Below are 26,312 nucleotides of genomic sequence, written 5' to 3'. Positions count from 1 at the left end.
GGAGGTGAAGCTCTGACCAAAAGCAAGGTGGGCACAGACTGACCATCATGAAAGAAGGCCTTTATATATCAGACTTGCCAACTCTCCCTGAATGTCAGGGAGACTCCCTGAAATAGGGGTGATCTCCCTCAGTCCCTGAAGAGTCTGGCATTCTCCCTGATACTGAACCAGTACAAGACGTGGTTCGCTTTGCCATCTGTGGCATGATGACACAGTTCAGAAATTGTGTCCTATGTCATACTTGCCAACATTTTTTTTTCTTTTTCCGGGAGATGCCGGCTGGGACGTGGGCGTGCAGGGGGCGGGGCTGCGAAATCGCGTCATTTTGGCCCCGCCCCCGTGACGGAATGACGCAAATCGCGTCATTTTACAGTGGGGGCGGGGCTAAACGCCGCGATTCCGGGTGAATCGCGGCGTTTAAACTAAATTTTTCTCCCTTCCTATCAGGGAGATTGCCACACTCGTCCGGGAGACTCTCGCAAAATGCGGGAGTCTCCCGGACAATCCGGGAGAGTTGGCAAGTATGTCCTATGTCCATGTATTGATGCCTATGGAGGTGGCCATTTTCAAGGAGACCAAGATTTAATCAAAGACTGACAGATAAGCAAACATGACTTCACTAATGGAGACAGAAATGTAAAAGATGCTTCAGACTCTAGAGATTCATTAGCTGCTTTTCTTTAACGCATAGTAGCCTACTCTGCCGGAATGTCCGGGAGACTTCCTCCCGTTTCTGGGAGACCTCCCGGGAGAGCGGAGCAACTTCCTGGTTCTTGCCCTCGCAATAGATAAGTGACAAGGGTGGGGCTTAATGACGCAAATATTGTCATCTTAGCCCCGACCCCTGGTGTAATTGGTCAAAATCGTGATAATTGTTTAGGGGGCGGGGCCAAAATGATGCATTCAATCAAGCCCCGCCCTGCACGCTCACCTTCCCCGGGATCTACCTGAAGCCAACGAGGAGAAGTTGGCAAGTATGTTATATGCCTGTAATACCCAGGGTTACCCCTGTTCTAATGTATGTAGTGAGAGCCCAAAGTGTCCACCTCTGTGATAGGAGGGAGCTAACCTCTGGCTCTACAGCTGTTGTGTAGCCTGGCTGGGACTTGTAGTTCCACAACAACTACAGAACCACAGCTGCCTCTCTCTAAGCAGAGTTAGTAACACTCCAGTCAGTGACAGGTGATATAGCATGCTTGCCAACTCTCCCGGAATGTCCGGGAGACTCCCGCATTTTGCGAGAGTCTCCCGGACTCCCGGGAGAGTCTGGCAATCTCCCTGATCTGCCCACTTCCTAGTGAAGTGGGCAGAAATCGGTTCAAACGCCGCGATTCACCGGGAATCGTGGCGTTTGGCCCCGCCCCCACTGTAAAATGACGCGATTCGCGTAATTACATCACGGGGGCGGGGCTAAAATGACGCGATTTTCGAGGCCCCGCCCCCTATACGTCCACCTCCCCCTTGCAGCTCCCGGAAGAAATGTATTAAAGGTTGGCAAGTATGTGATATAGTAATATTTAGGGTTTATTTAGCACGATGACGTCACGCCGACGCCGCTTCGCTTTGGAGGTTATTTGACCCGCTCGGAGTCCCGTAGCTCACGTTTTTGGCGGCAAAACAGCCCGTTGTGTGGGAACTGAGAGGAAGTATCGGTGTCATGGCGGAGGAAGACGAGGGGCAGTTCAATGACACACAGGTAATGTCGTCTTAATGAGTTATGAACGAAACTAGAGCGTTATCTGCTGCCTACGGAGGGGGGTATAAGGCGACATATGCGGATTGTTATTGTGTGCACATCGCCATCTGCTGGCTGTTAGCTCTATATCGGCGTTATGCTGGATAATAGTGTGTGCACATCGCCATCTGCTGGCTGTTTGTTGTATACATAGCACATCATTCTAATTATGCTCACATCGCCCTCTGCTGGTTACTTACGGCATCATTCTACCAGCTCCTTTATTGCTGCTTGTAATCCTCTTACGTGTGTATAATCACTAGAGCAATGTGGCCAGACAGGGCGACTGTTAAGCTGGGTACACACTACACTGTTTTCACCCAATAATCGGCTCAAACAGCCGACATACGACCGCTCGTTCAAAAGTCGGGTCAGTGTGTGCAGTGACACAATGGTCAATAGTCTGCCCAAATGGACGATTGTCGCCTCATTTGGTTGGTCGAACCGTTTAATATTTTCGTTCCAATCTCGTTTCCGTTGAGTAGTGTGTATAAACTTCCGACCGATCCACAACAGTGAGTACGAAATTTGTCATTGCTCACGACAACATGGCTGTAAAAAGTCGCTAAAGGGACGTCCGCTCTTCCCTTTAATGTCCTAAACAACGCTAGTGTGTATGCAGTCCATGGACCGAGCAATCGGACCATCGATCGCATGTAAAATCGCTTGGCATAAAAAGTTGGTTGAAATTTCTCCAGTGTGTACCCAGCTTTACAAATCAGACAGGTAAAGACATACACATCAGTCCAGTCAGCATGACCAGCTTTAAACAACAACCAATTGATCTCCCGTTGTCTGTGAACTACAAAAAGAGCTGTTTTGTAATTTTTAAACTAAGGTCAGAGCACCTGTTATATTCATCCTTCAAACTTGGTCACACACAGACATGCATGAGGGGAAGTGGGTTGTACTAGAGCATCCTGTAACCAATTGGTGCATTAGAATGTTAGCAGCAGCAGAGTATTTCAGGTGTGACACAGTTATACAGTATAAACTGAGGGGGAGTGTCCTTGACAACCTCAGTGTATGATGGCACTGGCCAATAGGGAATTGATCTGTCCCTCTAGAATAGATCCCAGCTAGCAGCCACCATTAAGCCCCCGAATAGCACAGTATAATCCCCCAGCAGTCATCCATATTACACACAGTTCATATATCCAACATGTTTTAAATGCCTGTAGGTACCAGGCATCCGGGTCATGTCTGATGATATCTGCAATGAAATCTTGAAGCATCTGAGCCTACGGGATTGTGCAGGAATCTCTCCGGTAGTTTGGGTATGGAGGATGATTTGGAAAATGGTTTAAGGTTTTAGTTATTTATTGAACAGATGAATTTTTAATAAGTGTGGTAAAATATAAATGATTTCCCCAATTTGCCCAGGAACGGTTGTCTCTAGCGCCAACCTTCCCCCTGTATGCCAGCGCTTCTTACAGGCACAGTATCAGTAACACACAGAACATACACACATACCCCCTGGTGACGACAGGCCCAGTGTAAGCTGGTAGCAGTAATAGGGAACACTGATCATTGAAAGTTACATGAAGGATGTGTCCTGCTTGGGCATTAACTAGATGGGCGAGCATTGCTGTACGGTCATTACAAGATGCTTATGGTAAAATACTTACAATATAGCTTCCTAAGTCAGAATACTGTGATCATCCTCAGACCTGTATGTACTACAGGATATCTTATTGCGTCTGACTGGAGATGGTATCGGGGTCAGTGAACGTATTGCTGGTTTTCTGTACTGACTCGGGATGAATGGGGTGTAAGACTCTAATCCTTGTTTGTTTCTGGCTTCCTCAGCGGTTGAAGGCTGCGGTTCACTATACGGTGGGAGGCCTTTGCCAGGAAGTTGCCGATGATAAGGAAGTTACCTTCAGCCAACAAGCGATTGCTGCCATTTCAGAGATCACCTTCAGACAATGCGGTGAGTTTGTCGTTTCACATAGGAAACCTGATCTCTGTCTACGGCGCCCGGCTCGGGGGGAGCTCCAGTTACAGATTTTAGTCTCTAAAGGGACTTTTTTTCTTTTGTTGTATTTGCAATTAACACTATTAGACATTTGTGTTGTATTACTTTGGCTATTGAGGTTTTCACCCTCTCCTCAGTCCCTTCTTTCTACGCTTCTAACCTCAAAACTGTCAATTTCGGTAACTTGACAATTTAAAAAGATTAATAATATAAAAGATACGGGCTGCTTATAAATGACATTAATGCTGCCACGCCGGGTCTAAGGGCCGCTGACAGGTTGCACTGATGGAAGCAACACTTGTGTGTCAGGTGATGCAGCGGTCCCACAGTGTCCGCAGTACAGGCTCTCCATACTGATCCCGCGGCTGTAGCGCAGAGGGGATGGTGGTTATACACAGTGCCTGATCTAAATTATGTAATTATATAATTACATTAATATATATATATATAATCATTGGGGACATGAACCTAAGTGCGCGATGGGCACTAAAGCACTCGTGGTTTTTCACGGTTCCTCTCTGACATCACAAATCGGAAGGCGATACATCTATCCTTATTTTTCAAGTCTGCATTTATTTTGTCTATCTTACATGTCCCTGTTTTATGTCTGTCCTGTTATCCCTACTGTACGGCGCCGCGGAGCACTGCGGCGCTTTACCAATGTACAATCGTAACAATAATCCCGCCAGCCCTCCGACTCCAACAAACCTGCGTCTTCCACAGTTCCAGCTGCCATTAAACATGGCTGAGAAATTGTTTTATTAATTTGCATTTTAACCGTTTCCAAAGGTTTCCGTACGATGCTGAAGGCGTGTTTATCGATCTGTACATTGTCGTGTGTCTCACATTAGAACATTTTAATTCATTTAAATTTTTGCCAAATTGTGAAGCTTCTTTTATGTTAAATAACACAGATTCCATCTTTAATGTTTCACAATTCTCTGATTATTTCTTTGGTGCCATTAAAACCGGGATTGATGCTTTTAATATGTGGGTGAAAGTTATTCTGCGTACAGAGTAATCGCTCCGGCTGTGTATTCAGCGTCTACCTTGCAGTATTGTTTTATACTATTAAATCAGAGATGTTTCCTCTTTAATTCCTGCCGCGTCGCCGATCCTCTCTCCTAACTGCGACTAACCATCAAATTGTCCTTTTTATGTTGCTGAACAATTCACGTGAATCACTTTATCTTGATGTCCTTCCAAGATTTTAATGATGAGTTTTTTTCCCAGTCTCTCTAATTAGAGATCTAATTTCCATTTTTTTTTTTCCCCCACTCTACAGAATCGTTTGCAAAAGACCTTGAGCTGTTTGCACGGTAAGTGTGAGAATGATATTACTCTCGCTGCTTCTGGCAGCCACATATTTAAACTTTAATTTCATTAAATTACCGTAAATAATATCTAATTGTGGGCAGATCATAAGTTCGCATAAGAAATCCCTTTTTTTTTTATACATATTTGACCATCCTCAGTCGATGTTGTTGGGATAAGTATGTAAAGTCATTGACACAGGATGGGACAGACATGAGGCGACTGCGTAGATGACAAAAATAAACAAATATCACAATACACAAACCAGCTGGTTCGTTTCTCCCGTCTGATTTATATATAAATGTTATGCTTTTGCAGATTATAGGGAATATTGTGCAGGATTGATTAATCCGTTGCGGAGTACCTTGCACATGGTCGATCTAGTATCTTTCAATATGACATTTGGTGGCACATTACATTATATTGTGATTACATCCTACGCAGCGTTTTACAGTCAGTGACAAATAAGATCTGTCATTTATTTACTGTGGGCCATCCGGCTTCTTAATGCACGTAATTGTCACGGGGAACGCGGATCTCTGATGCCTGTCCACATTGGAACACACCACACCATGCCATATCGGTGCTGCATTCACTACGTGTTTGTCAGAGGTAAATAATTTATGGCATTTTTGCAGATATGAGCAATAAAGGTAAAATTATAAAAAAAATTTCTATGTTAACCGGACTTTGAGCTGCAGCTCTGTTAAAACGTAAAGTCTGTTAAATATATGATGCCCCTCCCACATTTTAGGGCAGTGGGCGGGGCAACAAAAACCACAGAAAGAGATGCAAAAATTAATTAATTTTAACGATCAGATTTTGCATGTAAAATTCAAATTACAAGTAAGTTAATGAATGTTCATTTATGGATTCCTTAAATAACTGGATCATTATTAGAGAAATGGAAAAATAAACGCACACTGGGAAAATCACTGCACAACTTCCTCCAGAGGATGCAACACACAGATTGAGTCTAGTAATCGCACCTGTTTTTCATATTTGTTTAGCAGAATTTCTGCAGGTGTAAGAGAACCGTACGTGACCCACAGACTGAAATCGAACCATTTATAGAGACAGGGAGAGTCACGTGCCAGCCACGTTCTAACCTTACCAAGGGTTAATGAGTCTAAACCATACGGAATTACACATTTATTTAAAACTATTAAATAAAAGAGCAAATAAGCTTATTCTTAATATTTAATTCCAGTTTTACATATTCTCTTTTCAACTACTTTCTAACCCACATAGAGTATTTCTGCAAAATAAGGCTGACAGTCTGTCAGTCACTCCCTGTCTGCCGTGTTAGAATACCCTCCTCCCTCCAGCCTCCACAGGAAAGTGTCTAAAGGAACATATTAAACATTCCAGGTTCTTCCTGTAGATTATGCAGCTCTGAGATATACTGTATTATTGCCAAATGGAGAGTTTTATTCGCTCTGTCGGCAGTAAAAGTTCAACAAAATAAGATTAAAAAAATATTGCAGACTAAACTGCGTCTTAAACAAACCGTTAGCGAAATGGTGTTTACTCATTAAACCAGTGATGAGCAACAGGCGGCCCTCAGAACCGTCCCCTGCGGCCCTCAGCTCCTTCCTGCTTCATTGTCAGATGTTTGTTACAGCTTGTAACACTTGTATAACACGCTGCCGATATGTTGTTACAGATCGGTGACTTTTTTTCTTTCCATTAAATGTATTGTTCTAACTTATTACTGAGATTAATTAATGTGTCGGCCCTTATGAAGGTTCGAGGGCCGCCACGTGTGTCAGGTTGTCATAATCCCAATTTGGAGATTATAGCACAACCCGATGCTCCACAGATAATAAACCGAGATGAGTTTTGTGGAATCTTTTACTATATCCATTTTTAAAAGTGTTCCACATGATCTTCCTGGTGGGCTTCCTGTGTTTGCCACTCATGATATCCATGTTGTGCGGGGGGTGAATAGATGACATTTAACTCAAGCACAGAAGCTTTGTCTTATTGTCCATTCACTATTTTGGATGGAAACTGTCCGTGATTCTGGTGATCTCCGGGACGTCTCTCTGCCCGCTGTCTACATCCCACAATCCCGACCACTTCACTCAGCCATTTACACAGCGAGCGTCTCCTCCGTCTTACACTCTAGATACGTTTTCTGGCAATCTAGGAATAAAGGAGCCCAATGTGGCAGCGTTGGAGAGATCACCCCCCACTTCGTGCTCCTTTCAGTGACGTGCAGGTGTGCGGGGGAGATTTCATGCCATTGCCGGTCTATATTGTTCTGTCTCCTGTGGGATAAACAGATTTTAGGGCCCTCAGCCCTCACACTTGTCTACAATTACGGCTCTCGGTGATAGAATGTGATTACTTTTGTGCACACAAATTGCTTTTCAGCTCTTTTCAAACTCCTTCTGCAAGTGCGCAGCGCTGTGTGCGTCCTTCACCGGGTACACTGACATCTGTGCACTTTATATTCACAGTACTAGGTTAGCATTAGATTAATTTTCTCTGCGGTATTAATGAAACTAAGAATCGTAGTTTAATAAGAATGCATGAAATATATTCACATCAAGTTGCAATGTCTGTTTTGTAAACATTCAGAGAGGAATGTCTTGATTTACATGTAATAATAGAATAAATCTTGTACGTGGATAGAGGCCCAACAAGAAAGCACCTTGCTGGTTATATCGATCTTATTATGAAAGGGACATTTTATATAAATAATCCTTTTGATTGTTGTAGTAGGTACAGGCTGTGATGCAGGCATGTAGGTATATGGATGTTTAGTAATCATTTTCTAGAATTGATTTTAGCCGTATTGGCTGCACGTCATGTGTGATATTGTGTGTTGTGTCCTCTCCTCCGCCGTGTAATACAGGTGATTGTATAGGAGAACGATATATGTGACTTATGACAAGTTCACTGCACAGGAGCAAGGAGTTAAGGTATGAGCTGCGTCAGGATTTATAGGTCACCTGAGGACTATGGCGAGATCGTTGACGTGGATGTGTAATGTGTTCTGTCAAAATAATAAGCGCCAGCCGTGTTAGTACTTTTTAGGAGTACTTTTTGTAAGTCGGGTCAATTGAGTTTATTGAATTACCACAAGGAGTTAATACGTGAATAGCCAAAAAGAGTCAAGCCCCTCTGATCTGCAGCTTGTGTATCTGAAAAGCAGGACTCTAACATTGAGTATATTCAGTGATAAACTTACCCCTCCTGTCCCAAATGTTTTTGCACCCAATGTAGCTGTCTGCCCTGCCTAGCCCTCACCCCTGGCCTTTGTACTCACAAGAGTATTTCATTAATACAGACACGCGAAAAGAACCACGATTAACATGGACGACGTGAAACTTGTGAGCAGACGGAGCCGATCTCTGGTAATTATATTTCTCTTTTTTTACAGGATTTTTTTTTGATAAGTATTTAGCTCTTCGGTCTCGGCTCTGCGGGGTCTCGGCTCTGCGGGGTCTCGGCTCTGCGGGGTCTCGGCTCTGCGGGGTCTCGGCTCTGCGGGGTCTCGGCTCTGCGGGGTCTCGGCTCCGCACAGTCAATGCTCCACTGCCGTTTGGTCTCGCGCCTAGTGATCTCGTTCTCCTCCTCTCTGAGCGCAGGTAACGCCATACTAGGAACAGGCGTCTTCCTGATAATAGTCTTGACAGATGCAAATGTCACTGCTACAAATATGCAGAGATCTCCGGTTCCCTGACTTGCACACACACGTTTTACTAAATATTTGGCCGCCTGAATCCAAGTCTTGATAAAAAGTTTCAGCATTCGGCTGTGAGCCAAATTAAATCCCAGCTAACGCACATTTTTCATGAATAGGTCACAGTGCAGCACTATAGAAAAGGTCTGTAGTTTGTAATAATATTGTTGTGTTTATAGCTATTGATAATCTTTAGTGAAAATAGACATTTGAGAGGTGGTATAGACGGACGGCATAATTATCAGCGTTTTATTTTCCGGTGCATTTACGCAGGTTTTGCGCAATTCCGTCTCAGCGGACCTCACACTCCCGTCTTGTCCTGTTTATAGAATGTAATAATAGTGCACTTTATGCGTTTAAGTAACTCTTTAATAAATGTTCACGTCTAAAGTTCAGAGCATAAGTTGATGGTAAAAAGTGCATTTATCGTGCATAAAAATAGGGATTTTATTGTTCAGCTGAAGACAGGGACTTTTCACGGGAGAAATATTTCCAGGAACAAATATTTAAATCCTGGGACTAAAAACTTAGGGACAGTTGGAAACTAGGGGAGAGGTGTAAGTGGGGGGCAGGGGTGGTGTGATGTATAAATACAGCGTTCCCTCGTATGTTGCAGCATGCGCATATCACCGCCTGCAGCGAGGAGATCGCATCCAGCAATCAGGGGCAGAAGGAGAAGAGGAAGAAGAAATCTGTCGGCGCCGGGAAAGGCCAGAGACGGTCGGAGGGCGATTCCGCGGTGCCGGATAGCGAGGAGCAGAACATGGAGTGACGGAGTCCTCGCTGTCCTCTCACCGGCTCTAGATAATGTCATAATCACATGTATCTAACCCCTGTCTCTGATACCAATCTGCAATGACCAGCAGTGTCCTCATACAGTGTACATATACGATCCCTAATATAATATGTAATATGTCATGTATATTTTTGCTTTAATAAATGCTGTATTTATTTCATTAAATAGCTGCTGCTCACTATCAATCTATTGCATTTATTTATTTTCTTAAACAAATTTTTAATTTCAATATTTGCAGTTGTGATTCATTCCTGAAGTGTTCTCGGATATAGATCAATGTTACTAGTGACCCTTCTATATAAAGGTTTGTGTATCGGACTCCTGCTGTGTGAGGTTCTTGTGGAGACAGAGATTGCCATCAATAAAGAGAGGAAACACATGAAATTGTAGCAGATCTCGGGGCAGCTAAATCTACCTGTTGTGTCTTTTTATCTTTGGACATAAGTGGGAAAAAAAAACCCTTGTCCAGCCACTTGTTTTTCCAGTCTACCAACGTGTCGTATAATGATGCGAATGATTTCAATCAGAGTGTTATCTGCCTAATTTTGGGGTGACCCACTGCAGGAAGAAACAGGTTTAGCCCTTAGTGTATATAACCGTATTCTTATGTTCCCAATCTCATGCTGCATCGTCTTCTTGTTGCCTCAGAAGGCACTTGAGTATTTTATGAATAAGCTCTTAGAATGCAGGTAACTAGTCCTTATACGTCTTTATCTGATGAATGGAGAAGCCTCTAGCAGAAGCGAGGAATTATTTCCTCTTCACATACCCACTAGACGAATCCTTCAAATCACTTTTCTTATATATATATATTTTTTTTTTTTAAAGCTCCTTTACCCTCTCATCTCCGTCTACAACACATTCTGTAATTATGGCATTAAATGCTCCAAGCTGCTGGGTTTTTGGATAATTGCTCTCGATTGTGTTTCACGGCCGGAGTGTCAGACAGTCTGTCTATATAAAGAGCTCCGATTCCAGGTGAAGACTACGCCGGGCTGAATCTAATGCGATATGTACCAGTCCGTGATCACCACCCAGCTGCTGCTCGTCCTCCTGGCATCCTGCTCCGCCAGATCGGCTGTGCCCAAAGAGAGCGACAAAATGACTACAAGTGACAGCATGGTACGTACCGGGGAGGGAGAGTTTGTAATAGTAGTTTTGGGGGTAGGTCCACAGGATCGCTCAGTTTGCTCCTGAGGTACGGTGTGCAGAGATCCATGATCTCTAATCTTACAGCCATGTGTATCTACCTTTAAAGTGTGCTGCTGTACATTGTTTCCTTTCTGGAAAGGTAGGACGTACTCTGTGTTACTTGTAAGTAGATATCTATGTCTCTCGGTGCATATAAACGAAACTTGCTGTCATTAACGCACATCCTGATTAAAGTGGTGATTACTTCCATCTGCTTTCCAGTGATCCGTGTGTTAGGAAGAGATGCAGGAATATCCCGACAGCCCCTTTCATAGTAATTGTTTCATAGAACCGACCAGGGCTGAACGTGAGTTACATAGCGCATGTCCCCGACAGATGTAGAAGAATGTTTTTTTTAAAAAAAAAAAAAAATAATTCATTTTTTTATGAATAAATGTTCAGTGATCAGTAAATTCTCAATATAAACAGAGCAGAAATGTTTCTGATCATATAAACGGCCCGTACTCCAGCACAAAAATCTTAATTTAAGGACCTAGTACATTGCTTTCAGCTTCTTAGTTACAGGGTGCTGCTGCCTCTTACTGAGCCTCATTAATTGACAGATCATTTATGTATTGAGGTGTCAGTGTCCTCTGACTGCAGCAGGTAATCTCTGCTTTCATAGATGTAATTGTATAATCAATGCAGAATTATGCTTGGTATGAGTGGAACTAATCCCCCCTTCCTACGTGGACCCTCCTGGTTCTAGAATTACTGATCGACCTCTCAGCGTTGCAGATTGCCTAAAAAAGACACTCAATTGTGTTGAAAACCATCCACGCTGCAGGCTTTAGTCAGTTAAAGCTTGTACCTTTGGTGTATGTTTTAGGTACAAAAGGGGATCGTCTGGGGGCGGGGAAGAAGAAAGACAGGGAATTTGACTCAGAGAGAAACTGCCCTTCTAAAAATGAATAACATATAAAAGGCAGTATGTGGTTTTTAGGCGATTAGGCTAGGCAATAATCATCATCACCATTTATATAGCGCCACTGATTCCGCAGCGCTGTACAGAGAACGCATTCACATCTGTTCCTGCCCCATTGCGGCTTACAGTCTAAATTCCCCAACACATACACACATAGAGATAAAAAGACAGACTAGGGTCAGTTTAGATAGCAGCCAATTAACCTACTAGTATGTTTTTGTAATGTGGGAGGAAACCGGAGCACCCAGAGGAAACCCACGGGAAGAACATACAAACTCCACACAGATAAGACCATGGTCGGGAATTGAACTCATGACCCCAGCACTGTGAGGCAGAAGTGCTAACCACTGAACCACCGTGCTGCCCAATATGGACACAATTTATTTTTCCCCCCAGTATGGTGCATCACAAAGAAAAAGTGTTATACAAAGCTGGGAGCTTGAACAGTTTAGAGCACACATGGCCAACCTGAGGCTCCTCCGGGGTTGTGAAACTACTCATTCCAGTACACCCTGACAGTTCTCGTCTGGCAAAGGATTCTGGGGCTTGTAGTTTCACAACGCCTGTAGAGGTTTTCCAAGCCTGCTTTAGAGATTTTTAGTTATTGGTGGTAGCTACACTTTCCATGTTAGACGTACCTCTCGCAGGAAGATAATGGACCAATATTGTTCCCTTTTGCTGATTATTTCATAATGCAATGCATTTTGAATGCAGCATCTACAATATTAGCCACTAAATAGTCAGAACTCCCTGCTAAATAGTCTGTGTAAACATATAAGGCAGTGCACTGACTTTGACCCAGATCAGGAAAATCAAAGTGTGTTTTTCTCTCATTATCAGTTGCCCTGAACCCGATCCAGTTTCAAATATGGCCGCCTTATTAATTCGCTTCTTTGTGTCATGTGACCAAGAAGAAAAGAAAAAATGACATTGTGTGTTTCTGGGAGCAGAAGTGGTAATCCGGTAAATATGCTTTATGGGACCACTTGTCAGATTACACAAAACAGACCAGAAAGTCAAACGTAATCTAGCCGCCCTGCTGACTTGCGTCTGCCCCGAGACCGCACACAACATGGCTGTTTCCAGATAAGTGCCTTTATATGTTTAACCTAATAGGCGGCTGCATCTGAAAAAGGGAAGGAAAAAAAAAAGGTGAATTGAAAGAAAATCAATTGCAAAATGAAGTTATATATGAAAGATGGAATTCCGCGATTGGACGTGAGCTTGCGGCCTGGACAGTTAATTAAATCCCCTTCGTTTTACAGGCTCCTATTTCAGAGATTCATTTACTTCTCTTTTTCCATTTTTTGAAAAAGTTCCAGGAAACAGTCCATAAATGTAACCATTAAAGCAGGTTATTACATTAAAACGGTACAGGGAAGTGCAGAGCCGGAGCCTGGCAGTACATTATCTGTCAGAATCTGTCATTTCCTTCTGAATTGCCTCCAGAGTGATGTGGGAAAGGTTAGGGCCCCCATATTTAAAGAGCCACCGATGTCACACAAAAATAATGGGGCCGAATAATAATTAGGCTTCTGATTTGTTCCATCTGTCCCGTTTTACTAACATCTGTGGAGAAGGAAAAGAGAAATAATAAAAAAAAAGGGAAAAGTAAAATTATTTTATTTTACCATTATTAAATGCCACCGACTTAAATCAAAGCAATGTTCCCTGTCTGAGGAAGGAAAAATTGTCCATTTGTAGAAGATTTAGCTGCGCAGGAAGCAAATGTAACGTATTAACTTGTCTGGCTGCCACCAAGCCCGTCATCATTCATGTAACGCTGGGGAACTGGTGCAGTCCTGCGGTTTTTAAGGGTCTGGGCTAATTTGAGAGGGTTTGTTGGAAGAGAAAAAAACAAACAGAATGCGACGGAACATCTATATCGCTGCGTCCTTGTCTCAAAACTTTCTTAAAGTGCATCTGTCACCCAAAGTGTTTTAGGTGTAATCTATCTGGTTTCTTTCTCTTGCACCAAATTTACCATCCGTTTGTTTTGTTCCCTGGTCTGCCCCCTGTAAGAAGTGTTGAAATACCTACAGTAGTTGGGTGCAAGGACATCATTGCGAAATTTACACTACGTTACACCGAAATGTAGCAGTTTTACAACCGGAAATAATGTGTTCTACTCGTCACAGCAGTAACAATGTTGTTTTTCCTTTAAAACACTTAACTATGTCCTATTTTTAAGCCCAAGATCATCATCATTTATTTATATAGCGCCACTAATTCTGCAGCGCTGTACAGAGAACTCATTCACATCAGTCCCTGTCCCATTGGAGCTTACAGTCTAAATTCCCTAATGTAGACACACACTCACATAGACAGAGAGGGAGAGACTAAGGTCAATTTTGATAGCAGCCAATTAACCTACCAGTATGTTTTTGGAGTGTGGGAGGAAACCGGAGCACCCGGAGGAAACCCACGCAAACGCGGGGAGAACATACAAACTCCACACAAATAAGGCCATGGTCGGGAATTGAACTCATGACCCCAGTGATGTGAGGCAGAAGTGCTAACTACTAGGCCACTGTGCTGCCCACAAGATCACTTAGAAACATACTTGCTTCTACACTGTGTGCTTCTTAAAGCTAACGGGGTATTTATTTTACCCAAAGCCATTGCTTTTGTCCATGGCTCCAACATTTTAAGAGGATGACAAATCGCAGTAATCGAGTAGAGCCTTTATTCATCTCTATCTAATTATATATCTGGAAGGGAAAATTTGCCGATGTGGTGTACCAAAGTCAGGATAGAGACTTGATCCATTTATCTCTCCAAATGTATTCTGTAAACCGGTCCTACACATGGGCAGCATCGTGGAAAAGGCAAAACTTGATTGGGGGTTATTTAGACAATATAACTAAATTAGACAAGCCTTCCTCATAGCTACATAAAAGGGCGCTAATTTCCAACATTTTAATTTTCAGATAGGAACCCAATGAGATAAAATAATTCTGCAGAACCCAGCCATTCCACTGCAGATGTGTATAAATGTCTAGTATTACAGACCACTGAATCCCCTCCTATAGCTTTAGAACCTTGTGGGATCTCATACAGGTCAAAAAGCAGAGACTACAGTTATTTGAGCTGCTGTGACATTGCATTTCTGCAGTCAGCTAAGCACTCGGTTACTCTGTTTAGTTGGAAAAGCATCTGACTCCTAACATGGCAGCCTCTTGCAGACGAGTGGAAAAAGTGCATGATGGACATAGTTAAGTATAAACACTCCGTTTACTTCATGCAATTTATTCGGCCTTAATCCAATTATTTATGTAAAATATTGGCTTTACTCGCCCCTTGTAACATGGTTTATAAATCTCTCTCCAGGAAATAGACGAAGTGAAGAAAATCAACCTTGTGAACATACTTTCCGGTATATTTGACTGGACGTCACCGGAGAGCAACGAACCGGTGGTCAGCAGCGAGGAGCCTGAGCTTCCGTACCGGCCGCAGCGATCCATGTATAATACGCACGCCGGCCGCGAGAAGGGGATGTGCAAGAACTTTTTCTGGAAGACGTTCTCTACCTGTTGAGTATCTCGTGAAGACGGCGCCCCATCTAACAATCTCGCACATTTCATATCCAACTCGCTTAGCCACGATGGGATTTTATACCACAATATGAATAATGTGTAGTTAAAATGGACCTGGCTCATATTCACGGTGGAGGCAGCCATTTTGTGTAGCTGAACAGATATTCAGCCTATGAATTCAGTCTGGTGGTGGCAAGATAGCCGAGGCCCGAGACACTTCATGCTTCATTCTGGTGAGGTGAATTTATCAGCTGCCCACTCAAGCAGTACTGGTTCAGCTCACAAAATGGCCGCCGGCACTGCGCGTAGGTGACGGGTCCTCGTTAAACTCACTCCATGAATTATCTTTTAGTGAGATAACAAGATGTTAATGCTAAATTACAGGAACTTTATTAGTGGAGAATATCCATGTAAATGTACCTAGTAGCAATTGTCTTGTGTTTGTCAGCAACCATCACTTAAGAAAGACGGCAGCCATTTTGCTTAAGGGCAGAACTCATTTCTAGGGGTTTCTTCTTTGTAAACTGTTGTAAAGAATTCACCATCCCCTTACAATGTATAATATTATAATAATAATAATGCATACTTCATATCAATGTGCTGTAATTAAACGAGATATGCAGGCTAAGTGTTGTTGTTGTGAGACAGTGACAGACGGTCCATTCGCAGCACACAACTGGGCCTCTTAGGTTTTAAGAAGTATTGGTAGCCACATTGTGATGTAGAATACATTCCTGTATCTATATGGGAACTTCATGCAGACTAACTGAGAGTCACTGCCAAGCATGATGAAGCCATACCACAAGTTAATTTTCCTTCCCTCTTTTTGGTTCCACTAAAACAATGGGCGGAAAAAAAAAAAGTTAGGGAGAGATTTGCCAGCTACCCTCCTCGAGGCCAGAATGCAAATCTCTACAAAAAGATAAGGGGCCTCTGGGTAATGCCATTTGCATGGCCGCCACTTGAGTCTGTGGACTTCTGACAAGGCATTACCCAGAAGCCTCTTCTTCTCTAACTGATGACCTATGAGAATCAGAGAAACACATTACAGCTGGGAATACATTCCGATGCGCGGGAATCCACTAGCGCTTGGGTTGATATAATTTGCATCGAATCACGTCATTAAGGCCAGGCCCCACCCAGTTCAGGATCCGGGAGGGTGACCTACTCTTAACTAGTATGTATTGGTTGCAGCAGGTGACCATAGTTATATAGTAATATAATCACCAGATTAATATCTTTTTAAATATATTCATATTTCTAAGGACCCATGTAATGAACTTAGTGGTATATAATGTGCTTATGTGTCTACAATGGCATTTTTGAAAAGGCAGTAGTCACACCCACAAGCAGCCTTTGTTTATGTAATATTTGTTGCACAAACTTGACGAAGGATCCAACAAAACAGACAGCTGTAGCCTAACATTAGGATTTATACTGTAACATGACGCAATCCCATATCAACCAATCAAAAGGTTCTTTCTTTATTATGAAGCTGGACCCACCAGGTCATTCGATTTTAATTTATCTGAACTTCATTCCAGCCATCAGTACTTGACCCATCAGCGGATGACTAGTGTCTGTATCTAACACAAGATGTGTAGGTGTAAGAGGAGGCTCCTATGCTGCTCTACACCTAGATTATACTATAGGGACTGGTTCAGCTCTCAGGATATTGTAAATCTTATGGCTGTATATCCGGAGAGAGGGAACCGATAGTGTTAGTCACCCCCACCAACCGGTCACCATCCTCTTGGGTCCTATGAATGGCAGTACTCCAGACAGATGATTACCTATATCTGTTTTCAGCGACCGTTCATTCTATGCAACTCTCTCTACAGATGAACTGCAGAGGAGAAGGTTTTGGGGCCCTCAGAGGCTTGAAACGCAGGTTCTATTGAGGGTAATTAGATGACAATAAGACACACATGTTAAGTGATATAGTGCTACTAATAAGAAACAGTAGTTAATTCTCAGAAGAAAGGCAACTAATACACCACAGTTGTCACTCAGTGTAATTAAAGTTCATGTTTAACAACATGAGAAATTGTGGGGCGTGTTACCTAGCCTAAAGCCACATTGTTATGACGGAGTAGCATGTTACAGGTATAATCAGAAGGACTAATACGTGTATTTCATTGTCGTGTAAAAACACTTATCACCTTTCTGGTTCCTAGTGTGCAATCCTGACTTCCAGGTGGTCATTGTACAGCACAGACAGACGTCGTGGTGGCTAGTGTACAATATAGAGCTTCTTCGTAGCGGATAGTGCACGATACAAGACATCATTGTTTGTTGCTAGTGTACAATACAACCCCTCTTTTTGGTAGATTGTAGTACAGACTTCTTTTTGATAATTGTACAATACAGATAGCCGTTATGATGGCAGTAGTCTACTAAGGTTTACTACATCGGCTCTTTTCTGGTGGCTACTGTAGAATTTATACTCCGTTTGTGGCTAATGCCGTGTTCACAAAACAAAACCTTTGCTGGTGACTAGTGTAAGACCTTTTGTCTGGACCATGACCATTCCTGTATTGCTGCCTGCCCTGATCTTTTGCCTGGACCATGACCGTTCCTGTATTACTGCCTGCCCTGATCTTTTGCATGGACCATGACCATTCCTGTATTACTGCCTGCCCTGATCTTTTGCCTGGACCATGACCATTCCTGTATTGCTGCCTGCTCGAACACTGGATCTAGTTTAATCTACTTCCCGTCTGTGTGAGTAATAAAAGCTAAAATAGCCAACCATTGTGACTTTGAAATCCATATATTGGCTGATTTGAAAAATTAACAAGTCGGAACTAATTAAGAATTTTACATAATAATCTAGAGATCCAAACACAGAAATTAATCATTTTTTTTTTAAATAATTAATTCACAGCTCCTCTTTTTAAAATTGATTAATAAAACATTTAGAAGACTGCACTTAGATCTCCTGAAATGATTCACTCGAAGTGAATTATGTCCTGCAGGGGTTAATACCCTTCCCTCTTTGTCGGCTTCAGCATTTTTTGCAGCCATTCTATAGAATTAAAGATAAAGTCTTGCAGCCTGTGTAATGTTTGAATCATGTTTCATGGCCAAGCAATTTGCTTCCCTTTTCATTAAGCAATAAATCACTTTTATTATCAATGTACATACTGTAATTCTCTAGTCATTGCTGGCAGATCTGGTCAGGTTACCATAAAGCAAAAATGTCTTTTGTGAACCACGGGATGTCAGGATGGTACCAGCTTACGTCACCCCGTATAACTAAGCCCCAAAACTGAGATCATCAGCTATCAGCTCTGTGTTACCCGATGCTGCATCCGTTACAAAGTAAAGTACTGAAAATAAAAGTAAAGAGATCGGAGTATTAAGTGTAAACACTCCAGTTATTTCATATATATATATATAGGTTTTCACATAGTCCAGTGGTTCCCAAACTTTTGCAGTTCGCAGCACCCTTAGAGTCTCCATAATTTTTTCAAGGCACCCCTCCAAAATAATTACCGAGCAGTGCTGTTTTATAAGTAGTCAAAAAGACGTAATAAGTATTTAGGTCAGAACATAAATTACTTATTTGGTTGTATGCAAAAATAATACACATAAATCCAAGGGAAAATAATTTATTTATGTATATTTTTTTCAATTATATTTCTGTCAAAGAATAATTTACAGCTAACACACCCTCTGCCCCCTCAGCCTCCACACTCTGCCCCCTTAGCCTCTGCCCCCTCCACGCTCTGCCCCCTCAGCCTCTGCCCTCTCCATGCTCTGCCCCCTCAGCCTCTGCCCCCTCCACGCTCTGCCCCCTCAGCCTCTGCCCTCTCCATGCTCTGCCCCCTCCACGCTCTGCCCCCTCAGCATCTGCACTCTGCCCCCACTGCCTCTGTGCTCTGCCCCCTCCACGCTCTGCCCCCTCAGCATCTGCACTCTACCCCCATGCTCTGCCCCCTCAGCCCTCTGCCCCCTCCACGCTCTGCCCCCTCTGCCTCTGTGCTCTGCCCCCTCCACGCTCTGCCATCTCAGCATCTGCACTCTGACCCCACTGCCTCTGTGCTTTGCCCCCTCAGCATCTGCACTCTGCCCCCTCAGCCTCTGCCATCTGCCCCTCGCTGTGCCCCCTCTGTATCCCGCCGTGGACAGGAAGAAGAAAAAAACCCAAAAAAAACTACTTACCAATCCGGCGGCGCCCGGGACCCAGCATCCTCCTCCTTCCTCCCTTCTCACTGAATGCCGGCCGTGACATCACGCTGGGTCCCGGGCGCCGCCGGATTGGTAAGTAGTTTTTTTTTTCTTTTTCCTTCCTCTTCTTCTTCCTGTCCACGACACCCCTGGGAGCCGTGGCGCACAGTTTAGGAACCTAGGACATAGGGGATTTATTTGGTCTTTAAAGCATCCAGCATATGCTGTTGAACTAGAACACTGAGCTGTCTCTGACAGTCAGATATAGGTGTAATGGATTTTTTCGGAGGCCTGCACACATTCACCTGCATGAGACTATCTGCCTATTCAGAAGTCATTTTATTACAGGTTAGGTCTACGGGAGTGAAGATAGCTGAGGCTGGGGGATTACTTTGTATCGCAGGGGCAAATGCAGGATTTGTAGAGGGGAGTTTCCACACCACGCCACCAGTGGGCGTGACCAGCATGCATGGGGGCGTGGCTATAATATTAGACAGTGCTTGGCTGCTCTCCAACTCTTCCTATCCCCATAATATACATGGGCAATGCTGCGTGCACTACTGTTAGGTGCACTAGGAACCCCCCCTCAGTCTGCCTAGCCTATGTATCGGGAGGTATTTTAAATTATTTTATCTAGCCTTCCACTCCTTAATAACAATGTCTCCTCTCCCCCTACTGCCCCCAGCTGGGCAGAGACCGTGCCATCTGCCTGTCCGTCTTCTGGTATACTCTGTGTGGAGAGCACGATGAAGCCCTGTAGTGAAGGGGGTTTCAGGTCTATTCATAAATAATTGAGCATTTGAATGGATGATTTTCAAAACAGATGCAGAGTTACCAAACTTGCATAAATGCCCCTAAAACTAACTGTGAAGTTACTATAATAATACATCCACGTTGGCGCCTCTGGCCTGTCCTATCAGAGATCATTGTTACCACCCTATTGTTCAAGATTTGTATGTTTTTTACCATTAATAAAATATGTTAAAGATAAATTTGTATTCTAGTTTGCATTCTCTACCTTTGTTGTATATTGGCGATGGAGGAGGATCTATTTTGCATACTGTAAGTTACAGGCTGTTAGGACACGCTGGGACTTGTAGTCCCACAACAGCCAGTGCGATGCAGGTTGTCCATGTTTGCTGGAGATACAACTGCATAAATCAGTTTGGAGTTGGCTGCATTGGTCTATATTAAATGAAATCGGCTGCATCATGGTTTGCAGAGAAAGCGATGTTTCCATCCTTCGTACTATAATATCTACACTGACATCAGGCACATTCTTTAAACTAAGAGACATAACACTGAAAAATACAATTATTATTTTAGGTTGTAGTTACTGGAAAATGTTCCATAGGGTTGTACCACTTGTAAATATGGAGATAAATAGGATTGTTTAAAATATATCTTGTTCAAATATAGGAATCACCTATATACAGTTTGCAAAACGGCTGCGTCCAATATGTGAAGGCGACTAGTGTACTTTAATTGGTTTATTGAGGATTTATTAGTAAAATAATAAAGGTTATATTTTCACTTATTGCCATGTCCGGTTTGGAGATAATACCTGGATATGTAAATATACCTGTTCCAAACAGATGATGTTTTGCAGTCAGTTTCACAAAAAATATCTTGATTTGCAATTGGTTTTTTTCCTACAGCAACCTTCCAAATCAGTTAGGTCTCCGCTAGTGATGTATTGTCTGTCCTTTCACTCAGTCCATCCGTCTATGACTCAAGAGCTACAAAAATACATATTCTTGACAATATAATTTATAATTTCATGGGTAATCATAGTTTTTTCCTGCTGCGGAAGAAACCAAGCCTCTAATGTGATCTAATGTGATTAAAAGCAAACTGTGGTATTATCAAAGAAAACTTTATTAAGACGAGAACCCACAAAACATATAGACTTTTGCAATATATTCTGTACACAAAACAGGTACCGATCTTAGTCTGCATTTAAATACCATTCACAATGACACAGAATAGTGATGAGAGTATCCTTATTGGGAATTGGTAGCAAATGAATCACATCTAGAGTATACAACTAACACACTAAATTCCCTGTAAACCATAATGTTATGAGAAACTAGTGAGGTCATCAGTTATAAGAGGTCAGCTGTGACATCATCACCTCTGTAGTCAGCATTAGGATGCTGATGTAATTGCACTTATAAGGAGTCACCAGATCTGTACAGATATCAACTATTAACCACTAAATATAACCTGAAACAAATCGGAGATATCCGTCCGTCACCCATAAACACAAAAATGATCTGTAAGAGTTGATCGTAAAATGTAACTTTTCACATTTATAGGATACAAAGTCTGTATTTAGCACAGTTTATATTGTGCTGGATATAAAGTCCAAGGCAAGGGCTGGCTTGTAAAATCCTTGTAGTGTGTTCAGTTTGTGTTATGTAACACTACTGGCTGAGACGTGTTGTCTAACCAGTGTCTCACTTCACACCCGGCGTGACCTCGCCTCCGCTCTGCAACGGCTCTAGGGCACATTTCTCTTCTTGCTCTGCGACACACTAGACAGAGAGTTCATACACTGCACTTGTTCATAGCGTAGCTGCAGCTGCTCCGCACAGTCCGTCTGCAAGCGCCGAACGTCTTCTGGCTTCCGCTTCAAGTCCGCTGACAAAGCATCGGGGTCCTGCGCACAGACCGCCTGGAAACACCATAGTTCACAATTAAAGGGACGTTACAATGAAACATTTATTTAAAAGACAAAAACATTGTTGAACAAGTGAAAGGTGGTGTTGCCTATAGCAACCAGTAACTTTCTACCTTTCATTTTTCTAGCTCAACATTTGAACATTAAAGCAGACATCGGATTGGTTACTATGGGTAGCACCGCACCCCTTCTCTGTACAAATTTTCATTAGAGTCCCCAAATAAGTTTTCTATGTAGAAGGGATTTCCCATGGAGTGATTTGCTCAAATGTGATTGCCCAGTAGGGTTGGGTATATAGGAGTCTACGGACAAGATATAATTTTACCAATATGGCAGCCCCAACGAACGGTTACAGATGGAAAGTGGTCTATACTTGTAGTATGTGACCACATATTTGTAAAAACTCAGCTTATCTATTAATTAGGAACCAGTGACAGGGGTAAGACACTTCTTGCTTCAGGTGGAACTACAAGTTACAGCATGCCTTCCCAGTCTATAAATGCATGCAGGGACTTGTAGTCCCACACTAGGTGTAGAGCCACGGTGAGCCTAAGCCAGCACCAAAGGCTCTGATGCTATAATTGTAAGTACTGACTTCTAGCTGCTCGTTGGATAAGCTGAGATGAGGCAGCCTCTTGTCCGTCAGTACTGCTATGATGTGGCTGGAGAGCTGGGCCTGTCTGCCCTCCTCCCCGGGTCTCTTTTCGGTTGTGTCCGCTTCATCCATACCCTCCGGCTCTAACATAAAAGTTAAAGGGATGAACAAGGATTATTTTTTTTTATTGTGCATTAGATGGAATAATTTGAGGGTAACTTCTCTTACCTGTTACTTTGTAACCATCGTTTTCATCGTTATTCACAGCGTTGAGATAGAGCTGCAGCAGTTCCTTAGACTGACGTTCCTCCTCCCTGCGGTCCAGGAGACCCTGGAGGGTATCTTTCAGCATATCAGCCTTCATGGGGGATACGGCCATCTCCTTACTGAGCTCAGGGGTCTGCACGTCAATAAGAGTCTGTGGGAGGGTTATACACAGATGTAATGTCTATCTTCTGGAGGTGACTTGTGTGTAGGAGCCGGGGCAGTAGGTAGCTAGTGGGGATCAGCAGTGCGTCAGATACCTCGTTCTGAGGGTAACTGCTAATTGCACTCTGTAAAGGTCCTGTACCAATGCACAGTGCAAATACTCTTGTGTCACTCCTGCGCACATGCGCCCATTTATACCTCCGAGTTTGCATTGTTCGTTGTGAGGAGGGGCAGGTGAAACGGGATTAGAAACACAAGGGTTTGTATTATATAAATATGCTTGTAGCGGTGGACAAGGGACATTTATGGAGCCCAAATTTACAGAGAAGCGCACAACCTTCTCCTTGCAGCAAAAGGATTTAAATTCTCTGGCTGAGGAGAGGTGCCAAAATGCCAACCTCGTCTCTGCTTTTATTCAAAGTGTTAATCATGCACACAAATGTCTCAGAGTGCAGTTTATATAACGAGGTGGAGAATGCAGCAACTCTGCGGATGTCTGGTATCACAATGCAGAAACTTTTTCCTGGACAGAGTTAAACATACCTGGAAGTCAGACTCTGAGAACAGAATGATGTTAGACAGGTTTTCTCTCAGCTGCGCAGCTAACACTTTCCATTTCGGAAGCTGGGCACCATCTGTATCATCCATGTCTACCGATTCCCGGGCGAGCCACGCCGTGCCTCCATCTGATAAAACAGACACATTCAGGGTTCTCATAACACACCTTATAATTGCTGAAATGATATAAAAGAAATTGCCTGTGGCTTCCTGCTGCCTCCATTCCTCTCCTCATATCATGTCAATGCCCCTATCACATGCAGCCCTGTCCTCACTAACACATCACTCATCTCCTGATATACTCTGTGCTGCTGGGGACCCTGCTCCTTCCACTATATAAAACTCAGTCTGTGATTTCCTGCTGCCTCTATTCCCCTCCTCACATCATGTCACTGCCCCTGCCACATGCAGCCCTATCTTCACTAACACATCACTGATCTCCTGATATACTCTGTGCTGCTGGGGGAACCTGCTCCTTCCACTATATAACTCTCAGTCTGTGACTTCCTGCTGCCTCCATTCCCCTCCTCACATCATGTCACTGCCCCTGTCACATGCAGCCCTGTCCTCACTAACACATCACTCATCTCCTGATATACTCTGTGCTGCTGGGGACCCTGCTCCTTCCACTATATAACTCTCAGTCTGTGGCTTCCTGCTGCCTCCATTCCCCTCCTCACATCATGTCACTGCCCCTGTCACACACAGCCCTGTCCTCACTAACACATCACTGATCTCCTGATATACTCTGTGCTGCTGGGGGAACCTCCTCCTTCCACTATATAACTCTCAGTCTGTGACTTCCTGTTGCCTCCATTCACCTCCTCACATCATGTCACTGCGCCTGTCACATGCAGCCCTATCTTCACTAACACATCACTGATCTCCTGATATACTCTGTGCTGCTGGGGGAACCTGCTCCTTCCACTATATAACTCTCAGTCTGTCGCTTCCTGCTGCCTCCATCCTGCTCAGATCCCAGCCACAGCCACGCAAATATTTATTGTTCTCAGATAATTTACATTTTATAGGACCTGGTTGAGGGTGTGACCTCCAATACAAATCTTATCGCCGTTCCCTGTGATATTATATTTTACAATGACGATGAGAGTCTTGCTGGGAACCCTGGTTTGAAATACAGAAGGGTCTGTTTGTCCCAAAAGCAATGAAATTAGATTGTAGACTGAATGGTCTGGGACACTATGTTCACAATATGACGTGTACAGTAAAATAGTTTGAGCAGTTTACAAAAATAAAATCTACAACCTTATTTCACTCTCCACCTACCTACTGTGCAGGAAGCCCACTTCTTGTCTCCTATTAGTATAACAAATTCAGTGTCTTCTGGTAAGCAGAGGAAGTAATCTTCATCCTCGACAATTGTCCCATCCTCTGCTAGCACCAGTGTGGTGGGGTCCTTCGTTCTGTCCAACTTCAGGAGTGTGAAAACTTATCAGGACACAAAGATGCTGGTTAATGAGAGGGAACATTGTGCAATTCTCTCGTACATTTACAGACTATGCCAAAGTGAGAGACTGAATATATATATATATATATATATATATATATATATATATATATATATAAATATACTGCGATAAGAGACAGTAAACGTGTATGTGTGATATTTACACTTTGTCATCATGATTATGATGTAACCAAGACTACACTATTCCAAAAAACAGTGTTAGTAAAACATGATGGTATTATAGATCAGCATATACAATTTAGCATTGTAAATCAATTGTAATCATTTCACTTCCTGCATGAAATTGGTTTCACGGAAGTAAAAACAACTTATACAGTAGTCCCACAAAGCAATTACCATAATTCATGTAACTATGTGAGTACTATTGTGTCAATAACCACACTCACATCAGTTTTACGTAACCTGTGACTTTCTGGCTATGGCGGAACTACAAGTCCCAGCATGTCCCGACTTGTAGTTTGGCTGGATGACAAGGTTTGCATGCTGGGACTTCTAGCACCACAACAGTCACACAGACCTGGAGTACAGCAGAGGAGAGGAACTTGTAGGTAGGGACACCAAGTGGGCGTAACTACCATAGTAGTGCCAGGGGCATCTCCACTGTCACTGTGCCCCATGTGTATACAGTATATGTTTGTTTGTTTTTTTTATCATCCTTGGGGGAGTACCTGGGGCCCTTACAAAATTTTGCAATGGGACCCACAAATATCTAGCAATGCCTCTGTAAGTGGGGGTCAGGGATCTGGTTTTGAGGGTCCACTGATGACCAGTTATGCAATGCAGTACACTCTGTTATTAGCCTATATATATATATATAGTGAGGACCACTGGACCACCCCCTACTCACCTTTCTCATGTAACTCCTGCAGGGAGGAAGCTGCCACCCCATGTTTGTCCTTCTGTCCCCTGACACTGACCACACAGCGCTTCATAGCTCTCTGCAGCCTGTACACAAGTCACCAGCAGGGTCTGGAGGGGGCAACGTCACATGTCAGACACTTCCGCATTCCGTGCGCACGGCATGCCGGGGATTGTAGTCCCAGAGCACCATTAACTCACTCACTGCCGAATGAAAGTTGAGAACACAGAATTTCTGCGACTGGTCATAATAGCTCGTAGTATCTCAGGGTATACACAGTATAGAAGGATTTAAAAACGGGAGTAATGGTTAAACTAACCTGCTATCAACACATTTACCTTTATTCTGGGTCTGCAG

The 26,312-nt window shown here is 43.2% G+C and overlaps 3 protein-coding genes across 4 annotated transcripts; 2 read left to right on the top strand and 1 right to left on the bottom strand.

Moving 5' to 3' along the window:
• The first annotated feature begins 1,466 nt into the window (after positions 1-1,466).
• CENPS (centromere protein S) lies at positions 1,467-9,702 on the top strand. 2 transcript variants are annotated; one of them, XM_075190255.1, is made up of 5 exons: positions 1,467-1,696; positions 3,545-3,668; positions 4,999-5,032; positions 8,326-8,392; positions 9,338-9,702. In XM_075190255.1, the coding sequence occupies exons 1-5, from the start codon at positions 1,658-1,660 to the stop codon at positions 9,491-9,493; spliced, it is 420 nt and encodes a 139-aa protein (XP_075046356.1). In that variant the 5' UTR covers positions 1,467-1,657; the 3' UTR covers positions 9,494-9,702. The 2 variants fall into 2 exon arrangements, with proteins under 2 accessions (XP_075046356.1, XP_075046355.1); XM_075190254.1 differs by lacking the exon at positions 1,467-1,696 and adding an exon at positions 2,916-3,012.
• A 761-nt stretch (positions 9,703-10,463) lies between these two features.
• On the top strand, positions 10,464-15,812 carry CORT (cortistatin). The gene is made up of 2 exons (XM_075190256.1): positions 10,464-10,639; positions 14,964-15,812. Exons 1-2 carry the CDS (start codon positions 10,529-10,531, stop codon positions 15,168-15,170), a joined length of 318 nt encoding a protein of 105 aa, XP_075046357.1. The 5' UTR covers positions 10,464-10,528; the 3' UTR covers positions 15,171-15,812.
• A 5,390-nt stretch (positions 15,813-21,202) lies between these two features.
• Positions 21,203-26,094, bottom strand: DFFA (DNA fragmentation factor subunit alpha). Its single transcript, XM_075190248.1, has 6 exons — positions 25,944-26,094; positions 24,895-25,056; positions 23,593-23,735; positions 22,849-23,038; positions 22,621-22,763; positions 21,203-22,019 (listed from the first exon to the last, which is right to left on the bottom strand). Exons 1-6 carry the CDS (start codon positions 26,026-26,028, stop codon positions 21,846-21,848), a joined length of 897 nt encoding a protein of 298 aa, XP_075046349.1. The 5' UTR covers positions 26,029-26,094; the 3' UTR covers positions 21,203-21,845.
• Between the last annotated feature and the right edge of the window lie 218 nt (positions 26,095-26,312).

This window comes from Mixophyes fleayi, chromosome 11 (assembly GCF_038048845.1).
Source record: "Mixophyes fleayi isolate aMixFle1 chromosome 11, aMixFle1.hap1, whole genome shotgun sequence".
In the NCBI taxonomy this organism is placed as follows: Eukaryota; Metazoa; Chordata; class Amphibia; order Anura; family Limnodynastidae; genus Mixophyes; species Mixophyes fleayi.
This window is presented reverse-complemented; position numbering and strand designations above follow the sequence as displayed.

Excerpts from the sequence above, each read along its gene's own strand:
- DFFA (XM_075190248.1), bottom strand. The coding sequence starts at position 26,028 with ATGAAGCGCTGTGTGGTCAGTGTCAGGGGACAGAAGGACAAACATGGG. Across the intron at positions 23,039-23,592 it reads TCTCAGAGTCTGACTTCCAG|ACTCTTATTGACGTGCAGAC; the intron begins GTATGTTTAACT and ends ACCCTCCCACAG. Across the intron at positions 22,020-22,620 it reads TATCCAACGAGCAGCTAGAA|GCGGTCTGTGCGCAGGACCC; the intron begins GTCAGTACTTAC and ends TGGTGTTTCCAG.
- CENPS (XM_075190254.1), top strand. The coding sequence starts at position 2,935 with ATGTCTGATGATATCTGCAATGAAATCTTGAAGCATCTGAGCCTACGG. Across the intron at positions 3,013-3,544 it reads GAATCTCTCCGGTAGTTTGG|CGGTTGAAGGCTGCGGTTCA; the intron begins GTATGGAGGATG and ends TGGCTTCCTCAG. Across the intron at positions 5,033-8,325 it reads GACCTTGAGCTGTTTGCACG|ACACGCGAAAAGAACCACGA; the intron begins GTAAGTGTGAGA and ends TCATTAATACAG.
- CORT (XM_075190256.1), top strand. The coding sequence starts at position 10,529 with ATGTACCAGTCCGTGATCACCACCCAGCTGCTGCTCGTCCTCCTGGCA. Across the intron at positions 10,640-14,963 it reads TGACTACAAGTGACAGCATG|GAAATAGACGAAGTGAAGAA; the intron begins GTACGTACCGGG and ends ATCTCTCTCCAG.